The sequence below is a fragment of the Pseudorasbora parva genome, chromosome 25, assembly GCF_024679245.1.
Source record: "Pseudorasbora parva isolate DD20220531a chromosome 25, ASM2467924v1, whole genome shotgun sequence".
NCBI lineage: Eukaryota > Metazoa > Chordata > Actinopteri > Cypriniformes > Gobionidae > Pseudorasbora > Pseudorasbora parva.
In genome coordinates, this window is record NC_090196.1 from 23,237,870 (window position 1) to 23,257,721 (window position 19,852).

At 36.7% G+C, this 19,852-nt stretch overlaps 1 protein-coding gene across 7 annotated transcripts in view; it reads left to right on the forward strand.

The window, feature by feature from the left end:
* The window catches only part of ndrg4 (NDRG family member 4), a 32,678-nt gene that overhangs the window by 1,636 nt on the left and 11,190 nt on the right, over positions 1-19,852 (forward strand). For 3 of the 7 annotated variants that reach the window (XM_067437226.1, XM_067437224.1, XM_067437225.1), the window contains 4 exons: positions 5,765-5,855; positions 6,736-6,870; positions 8,832-8,870; positions 18,900-19,005. In XM_067437226.1, the coding sequence (XP_067293327.1) occupies positions 5,778-5,855; positions 6,736-6,870; positions 8,832-8,870; positions 18,900-19,005 (358 nt within the window). In that variant the 5' untranslated portion in view covers positions 5,765-5,777. Of the gene's footprint in view, positions 1-5,764; positions 5,856-6,735; positions 6,871-8,831; positions 8,871-16,162; positions 16,327-18,899; positions 19,006-19,852 lie in introns of those variants that run through there. The other 4 variants (XM_067437228.1, XM_067437227.1, XM_067437229.1 and 1 more) reach the window with 2 other exon arrangements.

Below are 19,852 nucleotides of genomic sequence, written 5' to 3' on the forward strand. Positions count from 1 at the left end.
CCGCCTGTAACTGAGGTTGTAGCCTTTCTTTTCCGTTTTTTTAGCATCCATACCTTCATCTTTTGTTTGTCTCTTTGCTTGTGAATTCCATGGCTCGTTGCTGTCTGACCACCTTGATTTGTCGACCAATCACTGGGCAATGGCCAAACAAGGTCAAGTGTCAAAAACCATCATTCAGCACTAGATCATTACTCATAATTCATTGGCCAATAGCTGTTGATTGTTCCAGCATTGAGTCTATGACCAATCAGTTCACGTAGGTTTATGTGTCAAGCTGATTTAATATAAAGAAAAGATCAAGTTTATCTTTTAAGTCTCACGTCTACTATATAGGGATCTGAATTAGGAATGTCTTATGTGAAAAAAAATTGCCATATATTTTGCCTTCAAAGATGTGTATCAACATTGATGTACATTGTTTTTGGTGGCTTTGGATGTTTTTCTGTTCAGGGGGTTCTGAGAAACATTAATGGCCTTCTGCAGTCCTTGACCTCCAGTGCCCCCAATGTAGCTTATAATAAACTGAGCCACATAATAATAATTTACCCGTTAATGAACTACAATAAATGAAAAATCTCAATGAATAATTTGACTGCACATGAGTGAAGAAAGCCATTATGGGTTTGATTGTATTATAATCTGACCTAAATAGGTGTGCAGCTGTGATAAAAGGCCAGGCCAAAGCGAAAAATCGCTTCATGAAAGCTTTTAGATGAAGGCTATTTATCAAAATGGAACCATTAATCTTTCAAAGAAAATGCACCCAACATCCCTGGATTGGTTTCCCACTGATCCATACAGTAGAAACCTGTATAAGGAAAGGTGCATCCAACTTACTGTACTTTTGGCCAAGAAACAGCCTTATTGAGGACCACATACCAACTCACCTTCTGTCAGCCTGGCTTAGAGCAGCTCCTAACAAGAGGTAGAATGAGGGGTTGGAAACATGGTTGATTCTGGTGGTACAACACTATCAGGGCAGATAGCTGTTAATGACCCTTCGGATGCCGCCGAGAATCCCTCTGGAGGTGTGAAGTGAGCTTTCTGAGGAGTCGAGATTACAACGAGAATTTGTGAGTTCCACAGCTACTTTTTATCTCAAGTTTTATACAGAAACTTATTCTTGAAAATATATAATTCTATGGAGCTCACTGCTCAACCTTCAAATACTTGGTCAGCATTTGCTGTAGCAGTTGGAGCGCACTTTCAGAAAATCTCCACCTTCCCCAGCTCCACCTGTATAGATCTGCTATGGGTAATTCCTGTACCCTATATTGTAGAGCAGCGAAGCATCTAGTTAATCAAGACTCGACATATCAACACGGATATATCTATTACGGGGGCCTGGCAGAAAAAGTTTGGGAGCCAGTGGACCAGGATGTGCAATAGTAGGCCTAGGCCCTATATGATTGTAAAGTTCCTTGAACTGTCCATTTAGTAGAAGGGTTATGCGAGCTATGCTGTGTTTTTATGACCATTTGAGTATTTTCTATCTATGCTTATCCTGTTTCGTCTTCATCGCCCTCTACCTTATAAAGTGGTTCCTTATAAGAATATTGGACTTGAAAACATAGGCCTCACATTAGGAGAAAAAGAAGATCATTCATTCATTCTAAAAATTAGCAATCAAGCGAAGCTAGTGCTTAGTGGGTGTAAATGGAGGATAGCTTATTTGCCTTGATGTTTGACTTATTCCAGGCAGCAACAAGTGCTTTTTAAAACCAAAAAAGCACTTGTTTTATACAGCCTTGTTGAAGACCTGGTTGCCCAGGTCTTCTGCTGATTTCTCCCATATTTCCACATCGGCATGAATTAATTTATTTTTATTTCCTGGTATAATTGATGCTGCCAGCATGTGGGTGGTACTTAGCACTCTCTACACCTTTTTTAAGCAGCCATGTTCTTTCTATTTACCTCAATAATGTTGGCATCCAAATGGCTAATTAAAACTTTGATAACTTGTATAGCTGTATAGCGATGCCAATCAGACTGTATTGTTCAACTTCTTGATATCTTTTCCCCAGGATTCTTTGCCTGTTTTGTGTTCAGAGAATGCCTTTAGAATTCTGCCTGGCATAGATTTAGTTGTAACATTTTTTTGTGCACAGCATAAACACACATTGTCCCAGTTTCCAAGTATTGACTGGTATTCTGTATATCAGGTCAGACCCTTGCCTTTGAGCAGATTTATTGATTTTTGACAGAATATTCTTCCAATGGTCTTTCCGTTGTCATATTCCCTCATGCACACTTTTTTTTTGTCACTGGGCAGAGTCATATGCCAGCAGTGGCTGACATCGTTTACTCAAGCTCACTCAATATCTGAACTCTATTTAAAATGATAGCCAACGTGGTCTAAACGTGTCTGAACGTGGCCACATTATCTTAGTGACTGTTTTTTTTTTCTAGTGCATTCCTAACTTATTTAAATTATATTTCAAGTCATTTCATAATTGTGGTAATATGCTCTGGTTATGGCTATTGTAGCTGGAATGTGTTAAATGTTATATAGACAAATTAGCCTGTATGACTCAATCTGGCATATTTACAAAATGGACTTGAGTGCTCGTGTTAATTAATGTGCATTGTCCCTTTTAAAAGAAAAAACTGTCAAGAAGGATAAAGAAGGAGAGTAAAGGTTATCCAATTCGCTGAAGATTGGCATTTCTAGAGGTTACCATGGAAAGGGGACAGAGTACAGATTTATTAAACATAAATAAATCTCTGCAAACATGGTTGGCTGGTTTATGACAAATGTATTTATTAGTTTACTGTATCTTTTTTTAGTACAGGATAACATGTTGTTTACCAATAACTAGTTTAAAAGAAAGTGTTATATTTAACTTTTAACTTTTGTAGACACAAATTATATATCTACATACAGTATACTGACATAAATCATAGACTATGTTTTTAATCAGTAATTAGTCATGCATGCTAAGGTTTCTATTACTATTAATCATACTTAAGATTTTGAGATTGTTTAAATCTCTAAACCCAAATATTAAACTTTGGTATAGAACTCTTTGTTTGGCACCTCAAATTGTTCAGCTTAATTTGAAGAGGTGTATTACTTTTATAAGGAATTGGACTTTTCACTTGATGGAGAAAATGTGTGAAAACAAGTGTTAAATTAGGGACCTAAGTGACCACAATATCCTGGAGATTTAGGGGTGGGCTATGTTGACTTGAGCTGGTAAACAACCTTATGCAACACCCTAGAAAATACTCTCACCAACCACATAGCAATGGTGGTTGCGTGGAGCCACTGGCAAGCACTGCCCATGTTCTCTTTAGAAACAGCAAAAACTGTAGCTCTTTTATAGTATACCAAAACAGAGTGCTAATGATTATAATAATGATCTGAGAAAGGTCAGTACATGTGGGGGAGGAGGGAAGATTAGATAGATCTACAGAGAAATTGTGACCGAGAGGAAGGGAGGGAGAAAGAGAGGCCAATTGAGAGTATTGTGGTCATGTCTAGACCTTGTTATAATCACATCATGGGAGGTGTTATGCAACCAAAATAATCATTCCCTGCAGGGCTTTGAATCATTCTATCCATTCACATCCGAGGGTTTGATTTACACTGCCCATGATTCCAGAGTCAAGCAGCTCTTGGCACTGACAGGAAATAAGAGTGGAATGACTTTCTGTTTGCTTGAAATGTTCTGAATTAAACTTGGTTATTGTTCAACTCTTCTGAGAGAATTATATGTCAAAGTTCTCTGTCATCTCTTGAGTGAAGGTGGCAATCTTCTGCACTTATATTTGGATCATGTTCTTGTTTATGAGAGATATATTGACACTTGGTAAGGACCCCTTGTAATAATTTTGCGATGCGTCCTTATGCATCATATCACAACGCATAATTCTTTGCATTTGTAAAAACAGACATGATTTTATAAATATTTATACTTTCATATAATTTTCTTATCAAAGCTGACAATGTTTCTTCGGGTGGCAATATCAATGGAGACGGTGATTGCTTTTGAGGCTTTTCTTCACACAAATCAATCATTTGCCCTTAGAACACTTGGAATATTTGTACTTTTTGAATAAATTGTGCCTGTAGTTGTCATGATGGCATAATTATAACCCAATATAATTTCATCACAATAACATTCCCAGGCCCAACAGGTGTGTGTATGATGGCAAAGGTTCCTCATCGAAAGCAATGGAGTACCCTGTTAGTCGAAAAATTATGCTAAAAGTGTACCCTGTGCGTAACAAACTGACCAAGTGTAAATATGTGACAAGTTGGGAGTGAGAACATGTTGGCTCAAACCACTTGTTTTTATAAAGATGCCAATAAGGTTATATGTCAGGATATGCAAATAAGTTCTTCATAATGCCGTTCTTCATAATCTCTGTATATGTGTTTGCAGAATTCTTAGATACCAATAGGCTGTGGAGGTGTTTGTTAGCTTATTTTATAGAAATATCAACTGACACTGATGTAGATCCCATGAGCCGACACTCAGCTACACAGCTGGAGTTTAATAAGTATCTAATGGAAAAGTACATTTTCTCATCCATCAACAGATACCTTGAGACAACCTGTGAGCTAGTGACACAATTGGCCATGTGTTCCTGGCGACTGACAAGTTTGTTTCCCTTTTTGTGCCATCTTGAACCTAACCACCAAACAACATTCAAGCCATGTTCACAATACCACCTCATTTGAAGTCCACAAATCCCCATACTCACATGAAGTTGTATATTGTTCGGAGCCAGATTAGTACCCCTGCTGAAAAAATGCTGTTAAAACCAACTCCTGATGGTAGCTGGTTTTACATGTGGTGTGTCTCAATCCGCTCCCTATAGTTCGGTATTAAGTACACTGGATTTCTAGGATGTTACAATGTACTGAATCTCCCTTGAAATTTCCAGTGTCTTCTTCAGTTCTTCAAGTCAAATAGTGATGTTGCTGATATGATTTCATGCATGATGTCATAATCATGCTGTATGTAAAAATCATTAGTATCCTAATGTGTATTTGATCAAAGTCCTTGCTAGTGCCCAAATGCATTTATGGATTCTTGAGAACTAGGTAGTGGAAAGAGACACATGGTTACTAGCTGGTCCAAGCAAGCTGGTTTAAGTGTTTAGTTCTCCTGCCACACAGTGGGTCAGAGGTAGACCTAGTCCCCACCAGCTTATGTTCCAATAAACAGCTTGATTGGTTGACCAGCATTACCACCTTAAAGACCCCTGGGAAATTGTTTAACAAGTGCAGTTGTTACATATTTCCCATTGAAACAGGAAGTTTGGGCAGGGCATATTGAAGGTGTTACGCAAACAGCCTTTAGGTAAGGTCACATCTGTAAACCTTTACACACTTGGTAGTTGGATGCAGGTAGAATAAGGGGGAGGGACATTTTGATTCGACAAATCTGATTGGACAAACATCTGTAGTGCAGGATGAGTCATCAACATGTGTGGTTTGTTTTGCTAGAAGTTAAATTCTGTCATTTTTATATGTATATCTAAAGTTAACTTGTTCAACTTTTAGAAGTGCACTCCAAAATAGATAACAGACATAAGTAAAAAGTCACAAAACTACATTTTTGATGTCATCGGGTCTTTAAGTTGGTACAATCTGATTGTTTTTTTTCCAGCAGGGACTGTATGCATGGTTTGAGCAATGGTGGTGTGGGTAATATTACAATATTGAGGCAGCAAGACGGATCTGATTAGATTATGGTTTGCTGTCGAGTAACCTTGCTAATCTCAGGTGTGTGTGTTGCCATGGTGATTGCAGGTTGCTCTCCAGGATGGCTGGCATGAAGGATCAGCAATTCACTGAAGAGAAACCGCTACTGCCAGAATCCAGGGGACAGGAACCAGAGATGGTGAGTATGTGTGTGAGGGAGTAAGTGAGTAAGTGAGTATGTGTGTGCATAGCTAAATATAGTAGACCAGTTAAAAATGTGCCCATGTTTTTAGGCATGAGTACAAAAAATTGGATGTGTGTGTTCGTGATAAAGGATTGATCTATTCTCACCAAATACTTAATTTCCATATGTAAATGTGAAATGAAAAGCATGACATGCCAGTAGAAATAAATGGATTTAGAATAGGCACACTTTAAAAATTTGGCACACTGGCAACAAAGGTTGCACTACTTTCTTGCTTTTCTTTAGAAGTGCAGAGCACAATTAATATTTGAGTGATATTAGTACAACTGAAATCCATTTATTAATGATGCAATCTACTGTAATTCTTACCCCTTATCTAATTAAATCAATGTAGACAACAAAACAAATGCATTGAGTTCCGCCATTTTTGAAAACATCAGATAATTCAAAAATGTTGAAGTTCCAGGCCAGGAATTTTACAATAAAGTTATCTGTGTTCACATTATTAATTCATTAGAAGTCATGAATGCGGTAAAATGTATTTTGCAGCCTTTATTGGATTATTGGTGTTTTGGGTTATGTTAATTTATTAATTTAGTAAATAAAGTGTTACAAAAACAGCTCTTAGAATATTTTGTCTTCAATGCAGGTGTTATCCTATTCCTAAGTGTAAAAATCTATATAAACTAATCTCAAATGACGGTATATGTGTCTGCTGTTATTTTCCCACATATCACACAGTATCTTTCATGCATATCAGATTTTTTTTCTTCAGCTTCTCACCTCCGCCACCAAAGCATTATCCTCCGATCCGAGGGCACTGTATGCTGCTGTGTGCTGTAACTAGTGTTTGTGTCTATGTGTGATGTGGCAGGCTAAAGGACAGTGTGTGCACGCGCTGCCCTGTGCTACGCCTCCCCCCCCCACGGCTCGCCCCCCAAAACGCTGGCATGCCATCGCCCGACACTGGCTCGGCCTGACGCGCCGTCGGACCAGCGGGTACTTCCCGGTAGGCTGATTACCGCACAGATCATGTCTACCCTTCCAACTAAGAGATACTATTTTCTGTCAAGTCCTTAGTTACATTAAATGCAATTATGTTACAAAAGATCAAATAAGGCCTGATATTTTCTGTCTACCCCAAAACCCATTTGGTTTTACATGCTGTGATCTGTACAACATAGAAATGTTCTTTTTGGCACATTGTCTCTATTCATACACTTTTAATTAACATTAGCATAATTTTAAGCAAAAGTCAAAAGATTAAGTCAGATTTGACACTTAGTTTTTTTTAAAGCTTGTTTTGCAGTCAGGACTTCAGAACATCACATGAAATCTGATTTTTACAGATTAATTTCACTGATTTTTTTTGTTGGTTAAATTTTATTTTTGCAACATGACTAAACGTAAAGCTTGCAAGTGCCAATAGCTGTCTATGAATATTCATATTATTAAAATATGACATTCACTATAGTGAATGGATGAACAATTGAGTGATTTTGTACACCAAGTATGCATAATTGTGTAAATAGTACAGTAATGGCTCTGAATATGTTGTCATGATATCATGATGGACATGAGCACAGCCAAAATTTAGTCCACACATAGCATTGTGTTAACACCTACACCATTACCATGGCAACCTATGCAGATATGCTGGGAATTGACTACACTGTCTAAACAAATAGATCACTGACATTGCTCAAGATGGAAAATATACAAATTGCCGATACAAATTGGATTTATGAGCAATGTGAACAAAGCTTTATATAGTGTATTTGTCATAAGTTTCAGTTGCTCAAGAAGCAAAGTTGTTTACCCATAAGGCTGCCCCCTTTTGCACTTCTGAGGTACTGCATTCAAGTTTTAATCCTGAAAATGAGTGACACCTGCTGGTCCGACAACTGCTTTTGCTTTTCTGCTGCCAACAGCTCTAACTGCATGCACTAACCTCTTTCTTTAGGTTTGTGCGTTTATTCCAGCTTCTGCCAATCTGCACAAAAATCACATTATAAGTGATACTTGCTTTTCCAAAATGGATGCTTTGTTTATAATGTAGGAGATCATTCTAACTTGTGTTTCCTTGCGTTTCAGAAGATGAGATGGATTTTATGTTATTCCGATAGTGACTGTAGGGATACAATTGTCTGTCAAGGAGATGCTGTCCTGTTCTCAAGCTTTTCTTTTACAACTTTTTTGTACCCATTTCACCTTAGCACTTTGTCTTTTTAACAGTATCTTTACTCATCTAATTAATTCTGAGGTTGGACCAGCTCGGGCCATTAAAACACTTTACCATTATACTTCCATGTATAATAGAGTTAAACAGCCTCATATAAGCAGTGAAGCAAGCTCAGCTTGCATGTTTTATCTCTCCACAAATAGCTGCTGATCTGAAGCCAGCTTACCCACCCACATACTAACCCATTACCCAACCATGTCTAGTGAATTAACAACCAGTGGTGTAAAGTACTTGAGTAATTATACTTTATTATTATACTTAGCATTGGTGCATTTTTCCTGTGCTCAGTTTAAAAGGAATACCAGCATTTGTTTGTAATTTCACTACTAAGGAGAAAATTATATGTTTTTCTCCTTAGAATTCCATTTAGACCTTGAACGTACATATATCACTGGGTCATAGTGATGTATATCTATTCTACTTTCCAATTTGGAAACATTTTGCTTTAACTCTGTTTTTTACTAGGTATTTTGCCGTTTAAGCACAATTTTGACATAGTATCTGCTATTACTTAAGTATAATTTCTTAGTACTTTTTACACCCCTGAAAAAAAACCTTTACAGTTCCAGAAACAACAGCTCAGATAACCGTTTCCACCACGGAAAGTCTTTCCTCGGTGACGGGACTTTGCAGAGTGTTGCTCCAAATGTGTCTTTATGTATTGTGATAGTTTATTAAAAGCAAACATACTTTTGCTTTGATGAACCCGAACTTTTGTGTTCCTGCAGGAAAACTGTGATACCTTCGTGGCTACAGGAGACTGGAAGGTACGGTGACTTTTCACTATGCATATTTGATGTTGACTTATGATTTACATTTAAACAGCCCATTTTTAGACATGTCAAAATTAAAATGGCATGGTTGACACAGCGTCATTATTCCTTTTTGGCATTTGATGATTAAAGACAGTGTATTGTTTTTCTTGGTAAGAGTGCACTAACAATTATAGTAAATGAGAGCACGTGAGAGAAAGAATGAAAGGCATGGCGGCGCTGCTATGACCTTCTGAGTACAGATTCAATCAATATCCACTTCAGAGCACTACCACCAATCTGCAGTACCAGCCTGCTGGTTAAAACTAGTAGATTAACTGTTCTGTCCCAGATTATTATTATTATTATTGTTTATTACAGCTGTGATTTTTAAAAATTCATTAATATGACATTAAAATACACCATATTTACAGCTCGGAAAAAAAATAGGAGACCACTTAACATTGATTTCTCAATGTTAAGTGGTCTCTTATTTTTTTTCAGAGCTGTATATTTTTTATGTAGTTTCTGGTCTTATTGTGCACTAATATGATATGATATGATATGATATGATATGATATGATATGATATGATATGATAAATATATGAGTGCTGTAGGTAATCAAAGCGTGCTGATATACAGCCATATCGCACGGCTTTAAACAGTAAGACAGTTTGACATTTAAGCCCAAGCCTCCGTTAGCTAATTCTAAAACATCAATTTACGCAGGATTGTTGAGTTGCTTCTTTGAAGCCTATTGTATTGAGTATTGTAAGAAAAGGGATCAACAAACCGAGTGCATTACCTGCATCTAGATGATGTTCCATTATTTTTTTTCCCATTTCAATATATAAAAGTCATAAAGACAGTCTTTTCTGCCATCCAGAGGTGGACAGTAACTTAAGTACTTCTTTCATTTTTTCCCCCCTTCTTCTGGAAACTAGTGACTTTAAATTCACTACATTTGAAAGACAAACATCACACTTTTCAGTCCACTACATCGGTGTCCTCAAGTAGGAAGTTGTTTGCAGCTTTGAAAATCAGTGTACAATTTTGTCTACTTCTAAGTAGCTACTTCTAGCTAAAATTTACACACTGAACCTGTAAACCTTTGAAAAAAATCTTACCTACATGCACTGGTGCTGCCACTAGCCGACAGAGAGCGGTTGTCATAGGTCTTTTCAACCACACAGTATCATTATTTATTTATGTGTTATTCAAATTATCACAAGTGCATTAAAGTTAACAGTTTGCAAATAAACACTGATGTCTACGGAATAATTAATGTACCAATTACATTGTTTTGCCAACAGGTGGTGACAAGTGACTGTTAAAAATATATAGTCACTGAATCATTCATTAAAGAGATTTGTTAAAAAATAGTGGTCATTAGGGGTGTAACGATACACTCGTGTCTTGATTCGATATATATATATATATATATCATGATACTGAATTCACGATACAATAAGCCAACAGCCGATACATATCAACGATATATCCTTACACCCCTAGTGGTCATGAAATAAACTGATAAAAAATAATTAATTGAAATTAATTAAAGGGGTTCATACCTTTTGATTTACTATACGTTACAATGTGTTGTTGACATTATATGCACTTTCGCGGCAAGTGCCTACAAAACAGATATTTAATGACCGAGAACAAACAAACACACTTGCAGAACTCCTGCTTCAGAAAAACAAACTGCATCCACTGTTCCCTTAATGCTGGGTTATTTGGGAAGGTGAACAAGTTTATCCTTCTCTCACATCTAAAAACACACTGCTTTAGTGACATTGTTGATTTTGCGGTCTTAAAACAAAATGGCAGTGTTGCCGACGGCTTTTGAAACCAGAGCAAAGCTCGTTATATGGGCACACTCTTATGCTGCGTTCCAGGCAGGTTTTTCAGCCCGTAAGTTCCGACTTCAAACCACGACCCACGACTTTGTAGTGTTCCAGACAAAGTCACGCCAAACTGTCTGAGCACAAGGAATTGCGGTAGCTAGATGTATCCAAAGAATGGAGGACCGTACAGGGGGCTTAATGCTCATTTACTATCATTTCTATTGCCAAAGGTGCTTACTTTGTTATTTAAGGGTAACAGTGGATAGAAAAATGGCGCATAAGACAAGAGAAGCTGTTATACCTTTTATTTTACATTATTTGTATATTTGGACATGTATTGGCATTCATTAATTCTTGCACTCTGAAATGGACTGAAAACTAGCTAATGCTAGAAAAGCTGCTGATAATGCATAACATTTGCAGATAAATGACGTTAGAGCAATAGCTTATTTTAATAAACAATTTGGTTTTTATTGTATGACTTCTATAAACACCGCATCCATAGGGGCTGCCATTGTTGTTTTGCAGGCTATGTGACGCCAAAACCCGTAACTGAGAGTACATCAATTTAGTACGAGTTCACGGGTCGGAATTCACGAGTTTAACTGCCGTTCCAGTGCATTTTCACGGGTAGAAGGTTAAAAAAAACACAGGTTATGGGTTGCCTGGAACGCGGCATTACTCTCGCTCTGGTTAATGTTCGCACATGCTCATCCGTGAGAAGTGCCCATACAAGGAATTGTTTAGGAGTGTATTTGGCACAGAAATACTCCGTCATATGTCATTTTTACTTTTATTTTGGCCATTTAGCATGAGAATCCAACTCTTTAACTGTAAATAAGTCAGAATGCATGAAATGGCATCGACCCCGCTTTTAAATGTTTTTAAATAGACTGCAGCAATTAATATTTTGTCAGAACCTCTAGTACATGTTATTTTGTTTATTTGGGAGAATAGAGTTTTATTCTGGGGGTGGGTAGAAGTGTTAAATAAAAATGAAGATAATTATAGCTGTATTTTTTTGTCAATTCAGTTTTTTTTTTTTTTTGCAACTTTCTAAAAGCTCTTTATTCCACAGAAGATAGCCAATGTATTCAGTAGGTTGCTTGAAAGACATAAGGTATTGAAAGTATTACATACAACAATAATAAAACAATGCATCAACATTAAAAATGACATTTACTTCTGATACTTAAGTACTTTTAAAAGCAAGTACTTCTGTATTTTTACTTTTAAGTAAAGATCTGTCTTTACAACTTTCACATGGAGTAATATTTGTACAAATATAAAATATAAAAATATAAAATTTTAATACAAATATTTTCAAATGGAGTAATATTTGACCAGTAGTACTTTCACTCAAGTAATAGAGTTGTGTACTTTGTCCACCATGTGTAATAATGTATGGTGTAATAATGGTGCAAAGTAACTTTCCCTAAAGTCGAAAATCACAATTACTAACGGACCCTTTCTCAATGCCAAATATGTCATGTTATTTATATAAAATATGACTTATTAAATAAACAATATTGGCCATTTTAAAGGTATAAGTCTAGAAAATAAATGCAAGCAAACAGTTAAAAATGCAAACAAATGTACAAAAGCCTACAGGATTTCAGCAGTTACATAAAAATATAAAGTTATGAAACTTTGCCCTCAGCCAAATCTATTTTTTTCTCTGGAACAAATAATAGATTAATAAGACTAAAGATTGCCCGTTTGATATACCCCAAATTAATTATATCTCATGTTTAATCACAATCTACATACAAGCCAGTGGCAAATACTTGAAGAACTGTCTGAGATGAAGCTGTTCTCTGCGAGTACATGAGCTCTGACAAACAGTCAAACATGCGCTATTTTAGTCACATATTTAAGACCTACATAACTACATTCTCGCCTAAAAAAACACATTCCATGACACAATTACAGTAGTATTTGTAAAAAAATATATGTTGGATTTAATCGACCGCCATGACAGTCATCGCAAATGGAGTGATACAAATGGTGAAACAGTACCAGTGCTGACACTGGGAGAAAATCGCACGGTTCCAAATCTTGAGAGAAATAACTGTTGTATAAAATATAATATATCCATTAGATGTCCAGATTTTAATGTGCTCTAAGAGTTATACTCAGTTACAGACATCAAATTGCAATTGAAATCTGGGATAAAAGCTGAGGTATGACAACTTTTTCACCTCAGTTTTATCTGTCTCACAGTTTTCATCATCTCTTCACACCTTTGACAGAAATAGGACTAAATCACAGAGAGAACAATTTGAATAAAACAGTGAGAAATTCAAACAGCGGATGGTGCTGGAGATGATAGGATTTGTAAGCCACACACTCATCGAGTGAGAGGTTTAAATTGTGATGGAGAACAGATAATTAAATAGGTGTTTGCTAGCACAATATGGTTACCTAATGGCAAGCAAAAAAAAAAAAAAAAAAAAGATGTACAAAGAAAGAAAGAAATGACACATCACAAAACAGACAGGTCTGGTTTGGCAATACATTTTAAATTGGTAAAAACAACATTCCAGACACCTGTACTATTAACCGTAGCCATATGTTTTTTTTGCAAAACTCAAAATATGTTGCCCTAAGTACACTGCTCGGCCAAAAAATGAGCTGTATGGATTTAAATTGGCAAATGCCTAAGAGTATTCGATCATTATTGCAGTGATAATCATGTTTCTAGCATGTGTGTAGCTTTTCCTTTCTTTAAAACAAACATGTAGGAAGACATCATGACCATATTCCAGGATGACAATGTCAAGATTCATCAGGCTCAAACTCTGAAAGAATGGTTGGAAGGAAGCATGAAGGATCTTTTTCACATATGAATTGGCACCTCTGAGGCCAGTCCTTAAATTCATTGAAAGTCTTTGGGATGTGCTGGAGGAGACTTTATAGAGTGCTGGACTCTTACATTGTCAATACAAGATCTTGACCAAAGATTTATGCACCTTTTGAATGACATATCATCACAACATTTATTTCCATCAAGAGGTGCATCAATCACTACTAACAAAAGACTACTACAAGACTAATAGTAAACCAAAAATATTCAGACTCTTAGTCAGTCCTGTATTTTAGTCATTAATAAGGTTACGTTCACAAGCAAAACAATTATTTGCGCATTCTATCACCAATTCACACCCATAAATTTTAAGGACTCACAACCACATTCTTGGAAAACACGCCATGTGAACAGGACCGGGCTGGACTATACTAGTTGCCACGTTATACAGTATAAGAGGGATGCTCTGTGCTGCACAAACCCATATCTACCGAGTTTTTCACATTCTATCGGAACTATCATAAATACTAGTTTCCTATAGGTAAAACTGTTACATGAACACCCTCTGATGCCTAGCTTAGAAATCTAGACACATTCTAGTGGCAGCAAATCTAATCTTAATTCACGTCTGATCTGTAAAAAACAAACTCTGGCCAATCACATCGTGTATAGAGTCGGTGGGCAGGGCTTAACATAATGACGGCTGAGTTGCGCGCTACTAGTAAACACAGAAGCTGGCGAACGGGGGTTCTTTAAAATCAGCTTTGACCGCGACTCTGGAAGACTTGGAGTTGAGCTTTTCTCTGAGAAAACAAAGAACGGCAATTAAGTCATTCTTAAAAAGGGAAGATGTTTTCAGAGTTTTGCCGACCCGATACGGTATCCTGCACCTGTTTGAGCCCTGTCAATGGTCAAGTTTCCAGAACAAACATCTTGATTTGGGTCTGGCTTGTCAGGATCTGATGCCGTGTTTACCACTGGGAAGTTTGGAAATAATTTTGATATCCAAATTGTTGAGATGGATATGGAAAACGTTAAACATGGTGGCAGGGAGAATATCTGGCATCGTAAATGTTTATATGGTTGTCAGTGCATGTGACACTACACTAAATTACACTATAATTTTGGTTTTAATAAGATTTTAATCCAATTAATAGGCCAGAATAAACCTGGTCCTCCATGATTCCTGTTAATTTACAGCGACAACAAAACAAGATAACGACTTCAGAAGTAGGAATTATCAAATTTCCGATAGCATGTGAAGGGAGGGTCCCACTTACAGTGATGGATATATAAGCTACCGTCTGTTCAGGAATATTTTACAGATGAACTTGTGGATCGATTAGCCTCTTTTCATGTTAAAAGTAGTAAGACGTTTCAGTTTTAGATGTTGCAATCTTTAATGTTACTTTGGTCTCTGACGCTATGGTTACTGCTAAGGGAATATGGTTGACTCCTGTTGCGTGTTTATACGGACAATATTCGAGATGTAAATCCAACCTTGTCAATCCCAAAAATTGAGAGTGTGAACGTTTTGTCATATAGGCTACGTCTTTTAAACACAATCAATGGAAATGCATTTTCTCCCAGACTCCTGTATTCTAAATCTTATTTTAGAACCAGAATTACACCTCAGAAGATTAAATGGCTCATTTTGTAATGCATTTGTGCAACTTGCAGTGCATTCAAGGTACATTCTATCAGTTTTCTACTACATTTGTATAGGAATGGACAGTAACCAATGATATCAAATTGTAGTTGCCACACATTCATGATTTAATTTGTTTGTATACTCTACACATATCCGTTACAAAATAATAAGTAGGCTACTAAAAACCGGTCTGCTTTTATTTGTGTAGTATGATGTGGTGGGCACAGTCCATGACTTTTTTGACAATGAAAATGCACCTGTTTTTACACCCCATGTATGAGATCTGCATTTAAGAGGATAAGCTAGAGGTTGCGCATTTAAGCGAACAAAGGGATTCATCTCGCACGCACACAGAGAAAAACACATGCACTCAACAGACGCAGTTGAGTCTGCAGGCCACAGTCCTCTTAGGCAGAAAAAGTGATTGAAAATTAAAAAGGAGGTCATTTACTAGAGAATACAGCGGATGTAAATAAATACATCCTCATCTCAGTAGAGGGCCATGTGCCTCATGTGTTCATGTCTCATCACGTGATCATATGAGCGCACGTACACAGACTCTGTCACATACACGAGTGCTTGTTGCTAGAGCCTTTTTATGAAATCTTCACTGGCATTTTTTTTAACCTGGCCCATTTCGTTCTGAGTGCTGTGCATTTGTCTAATAATAATGCTAGGATGATAAATTTGCACATGTAGAAGCAGTAAATCGTAAATGACTCATTTTTGAACAATCCCCTCTATTCATAAAGAATCAAGCACTATATCGCTGCTAAATTGCAATAAAATGATTGAATAGCCATACTAAAGGCCTTTATGAGTATGAGGAAGATAAAGATAGAAAATATGGGACAAATACAGACAAAACATAACAGATTTAGACTGACACAAAGCCCAGCCAATTATAGGCAGCGTTTTTTTTGCAGTCAGCCAATGAGAGGGCGGGGGTGGGGTATGAAATGTACTGGGGGAGGGGACACCAGCGCTGCAAAACTCCCTTAACAAGGAGAGACAAAGAGACGGCGTAGCAACTGCAGCATCTCTCTGGTTCCCTGCATCCAATTCCTATTGCCCAGAGAGGACCTTGTCTTCTTCCTGCTCTTATAATCCTATAAGCAAGCGTACACAATCTCGAAGCAGAGATGCCGGAGTGCTGGGATGGGGTGAGTGGGATATCTGTAATTACCGGAATGTAAATAGAGAGTAAAAGAGACAATGCTTTTGTTTGCTTATAATAAACAGCTAAAATCGTTTTATAACCGTTTGTATGCTATATTATCATTTTTAAGTGTTTAGCAGGTTAAATAAAATATTTACTTGATTTGACCTACTGAACTGGTAATTGTGAAATGATTCCATTGTTGCATACTTATATATTCCAGATGACTAATTATTATTATTATTATATGATTTATAATTAATAATATTTTTTTTAACAAAAAACAAAATAAAACGTCCTTTTTTAAAATTCATAAAATTGAATAAAAGGGGTTTTCTACCAAAAGAAGAAGATGATATAGACATTATATGTTTCATCTTTGAAATCATGTATTTGTGATGTCGGGATTCTGAGCAGAAATGTCCAGTCATGTGTGAGGTGGCCATTTGCACTGACACACTAACACACTGACACGCGTGAAACGTGTGAAACGTGCACTCCAATGCACCTCTGCAGTAACCTGCCGTGTGTACTCAGAATTTGTGTTTGTGCTTGTGTTTATGGTAGATAAATCTTGTCTGCAGTTTAATCATAAAAAAAATCCTGCAAGGACAGTTGTGTGACCTTGAGCATGAAAAATTAGAAGCGACAAGAGAATTTATTGAGAGATTATGATGCATAGCTTTACTATTTTCTGCTCCATATTTGCGTAACATTGTTGAATCTAGGTTAAAATTTGTATTTATCCTATCAGAGCTTGTTGAATATTATCTCTCTAGAAAACATGCTTGTTTTGCACTACAGTGACAGCTGCCACAAGATTTAATTTTGACCTAAAGAGAGGGACACAAACAGCTGTTCTAAACTCTAAACTCACACACACAGACAGACCATTTGCATCTGTTCTGACCTTTCATGATTTTTGCAACATCAAAAACACCAAACGACAGGGGCTTAAACCCCACAAGAGATTTATTTCCCGTCTCTCAGTGGATCTGCATAACGCTCTGAAGTGGGCTGCCTGTGATTTGCCCATAACACTGAAAAGCTAGGGATGCTGAAATAATCCTCAGGACAAGAAAAACAAAACAAAAAAACAGGCACACATACATTCACCCTTCCCTCCTTAGAATACAGTCTGAGTCTAAATGTGGGTCAGATTAAAATGCCATTGGAACTGCCAATTAAAAGCGTGTTATGTGGCCGTGTGCAGTCAATCTGGGATCAGAGATGCTTAATGAGATATTAAATAGTCTTGTTTTTAACTCTTTCCACTTTTGATTAAACTGATTTGTTCTTTACATGCTGAAGTGCTATCAGTCAGTTATTGTAACTACAATATAAGTGTTTTAGAAGTTTAAGCTTGTGTTTAGCTACATCAATTGGTAATTAATACTAATTGAATAAAATGTCAATACGTCATATGCACCGATCAGGCATAACATTATGACCTAATGTTGACCTAATATTGTGTAGGTAACTCCCTTTTGCTGCCAAAACAGCCCTGACCACTCGATGCATGGCCATACGCAACAAACTGTGATGCACTGTGTATTCTGACACCTTTCAATCCAAACCAGCATTAACTTCGAGCAATCTGAGCAACCATAGCTTGTCTGTTTGATTGGACCACATGGGCCACATGCATCAATGAGCTTTGGTCGCCCTTGACCCTGTCGCTGGTTCACCACTATTCCTTCCTTTGACAGATTTTGATAAATACTGACCACTGTAGACCGGTAACAAGAGCTACAGTTTTAGAGATGCTTTGACCCATTCATCTGTAGCCATCAAAATTTGGCCCTTGCCAAACTCAAATCCTTACACTTGCCCATTTTCTTGCTTCTAACACATCAACAGGACAAAATGTTAACTTGCTGCCTAATATATCCCACCCACTAACAAGTGCTGTGATGAAGAGAAAATCAGTATTTTTCAGTTCACCTGTCAGTGGTCATAATGAAATGCTTGATCTGTGTATTTACTGTATGAAGTAGGGGTAGGACAAACTATTGATAGGGCAATATATTCCTGTCCTTCTCTGTGCGATATGAGAATCGATACACTGGAGACAAATATCAATATTTTAATTAATAAAATAAGGTACTCTAATTCGATTTCCAGTGTCGCTACTTCATGGCTTCTCGAGGTGGCGCTCATCACATAATTGAGCGAAACCTGAACTTAGGTTTACTTAAAGTGTATTAACAGGAATGGCGGAGAGCAGAGTAAGTAATGTAATAGATGCCCCAGCCACGTTTAAGTCCGAAGTCTGGAAAGACTGCACTAACCTTTAAACAGGCATTTTGTTTTCATAGTTAGACAGATATTGTGATGTATCATTATAGCAATACTGATTATATTGAAGCAATATATTGATTATCGCTGAATTGCTGTATCGCGATATTATAGGTATTGTGAGCCATGTATCATATCGTATTGTGAGGTACCCTGGGATTCCCACCACTAGTATAAAGTTCAGGCCTCTCAAGAGATCCATTTCAGGTCAGTGGTAGGAAAAATCTGACCTGGACCTTCTCAGACTGTTTGCTGAAATTGTTTTTGTTGTTGTTGTAGGAACATGACATTGAAACCCCTTATGGGATGTTGCACGTGGTGATCCGCGGGGCTCCCAAGGGCAACAAGCCTGCTATCCTGACCTACCATGATGTTGGGCTCAACCGTAAGTAAACAGAGTTTTTTTGTGTTTTATTACTCTCCAAAATGCAAAGCAACATGCACTGCTAGATTTCAATCTTGGTACACCATCTGTCTCCACGCATTGACCTGGAGTTAATTTCCCCATCTCCACAACCAACAAGAGATGCTTGTGTGTTAGTGTGTGTACTTGCATATTTGTAGCAACCCTCTGGAAGTAATGTGTGTGGGCTGTGATCAGAGCTGTAATTTGGATGCCAGCTGACTGCAGTTTATCTGTTAACAAATTGCATGCAGTGCGAAACGAAGCTGATCTCAGGTGGCAGGTGATCTCAAATGTGTTGGTTGCAAAAACTTGATCTTTCGCTTATTTGTATATATTTAGAATATTTATAGTTCTTTTTTTTATATTGTATTATGTATTTATTAAAAATAATTTATATTACATAATACATACATACATAATACATGTATAATACGTATAATGATATAATACATAAATTATTATATATGTAAATAAATATAAATAAATACAATTCTAAATTATATATATATATAAAATAGAATTTTATTTATTTGTATTTATTTACATATGTAATAATTTATATATTATATAAATATACGTATTACATATATATATGTTTACATTAAACAATTACCGGTAGTCAGGATTAATGACATCCTACATAAAACGTTGTGTTTACATAACATGTTTGTGTGTACTGTGTATAATTATTATGTATATTTTAGTGCTGGGCAATCGATTAATCACGATTAATCGCATCCAAAATAAACATTTGTGTTTACATATTATTTGTGTGTGTGTACTGTGAATAATTATTATGTATATATAAATACACACCACTTTATGT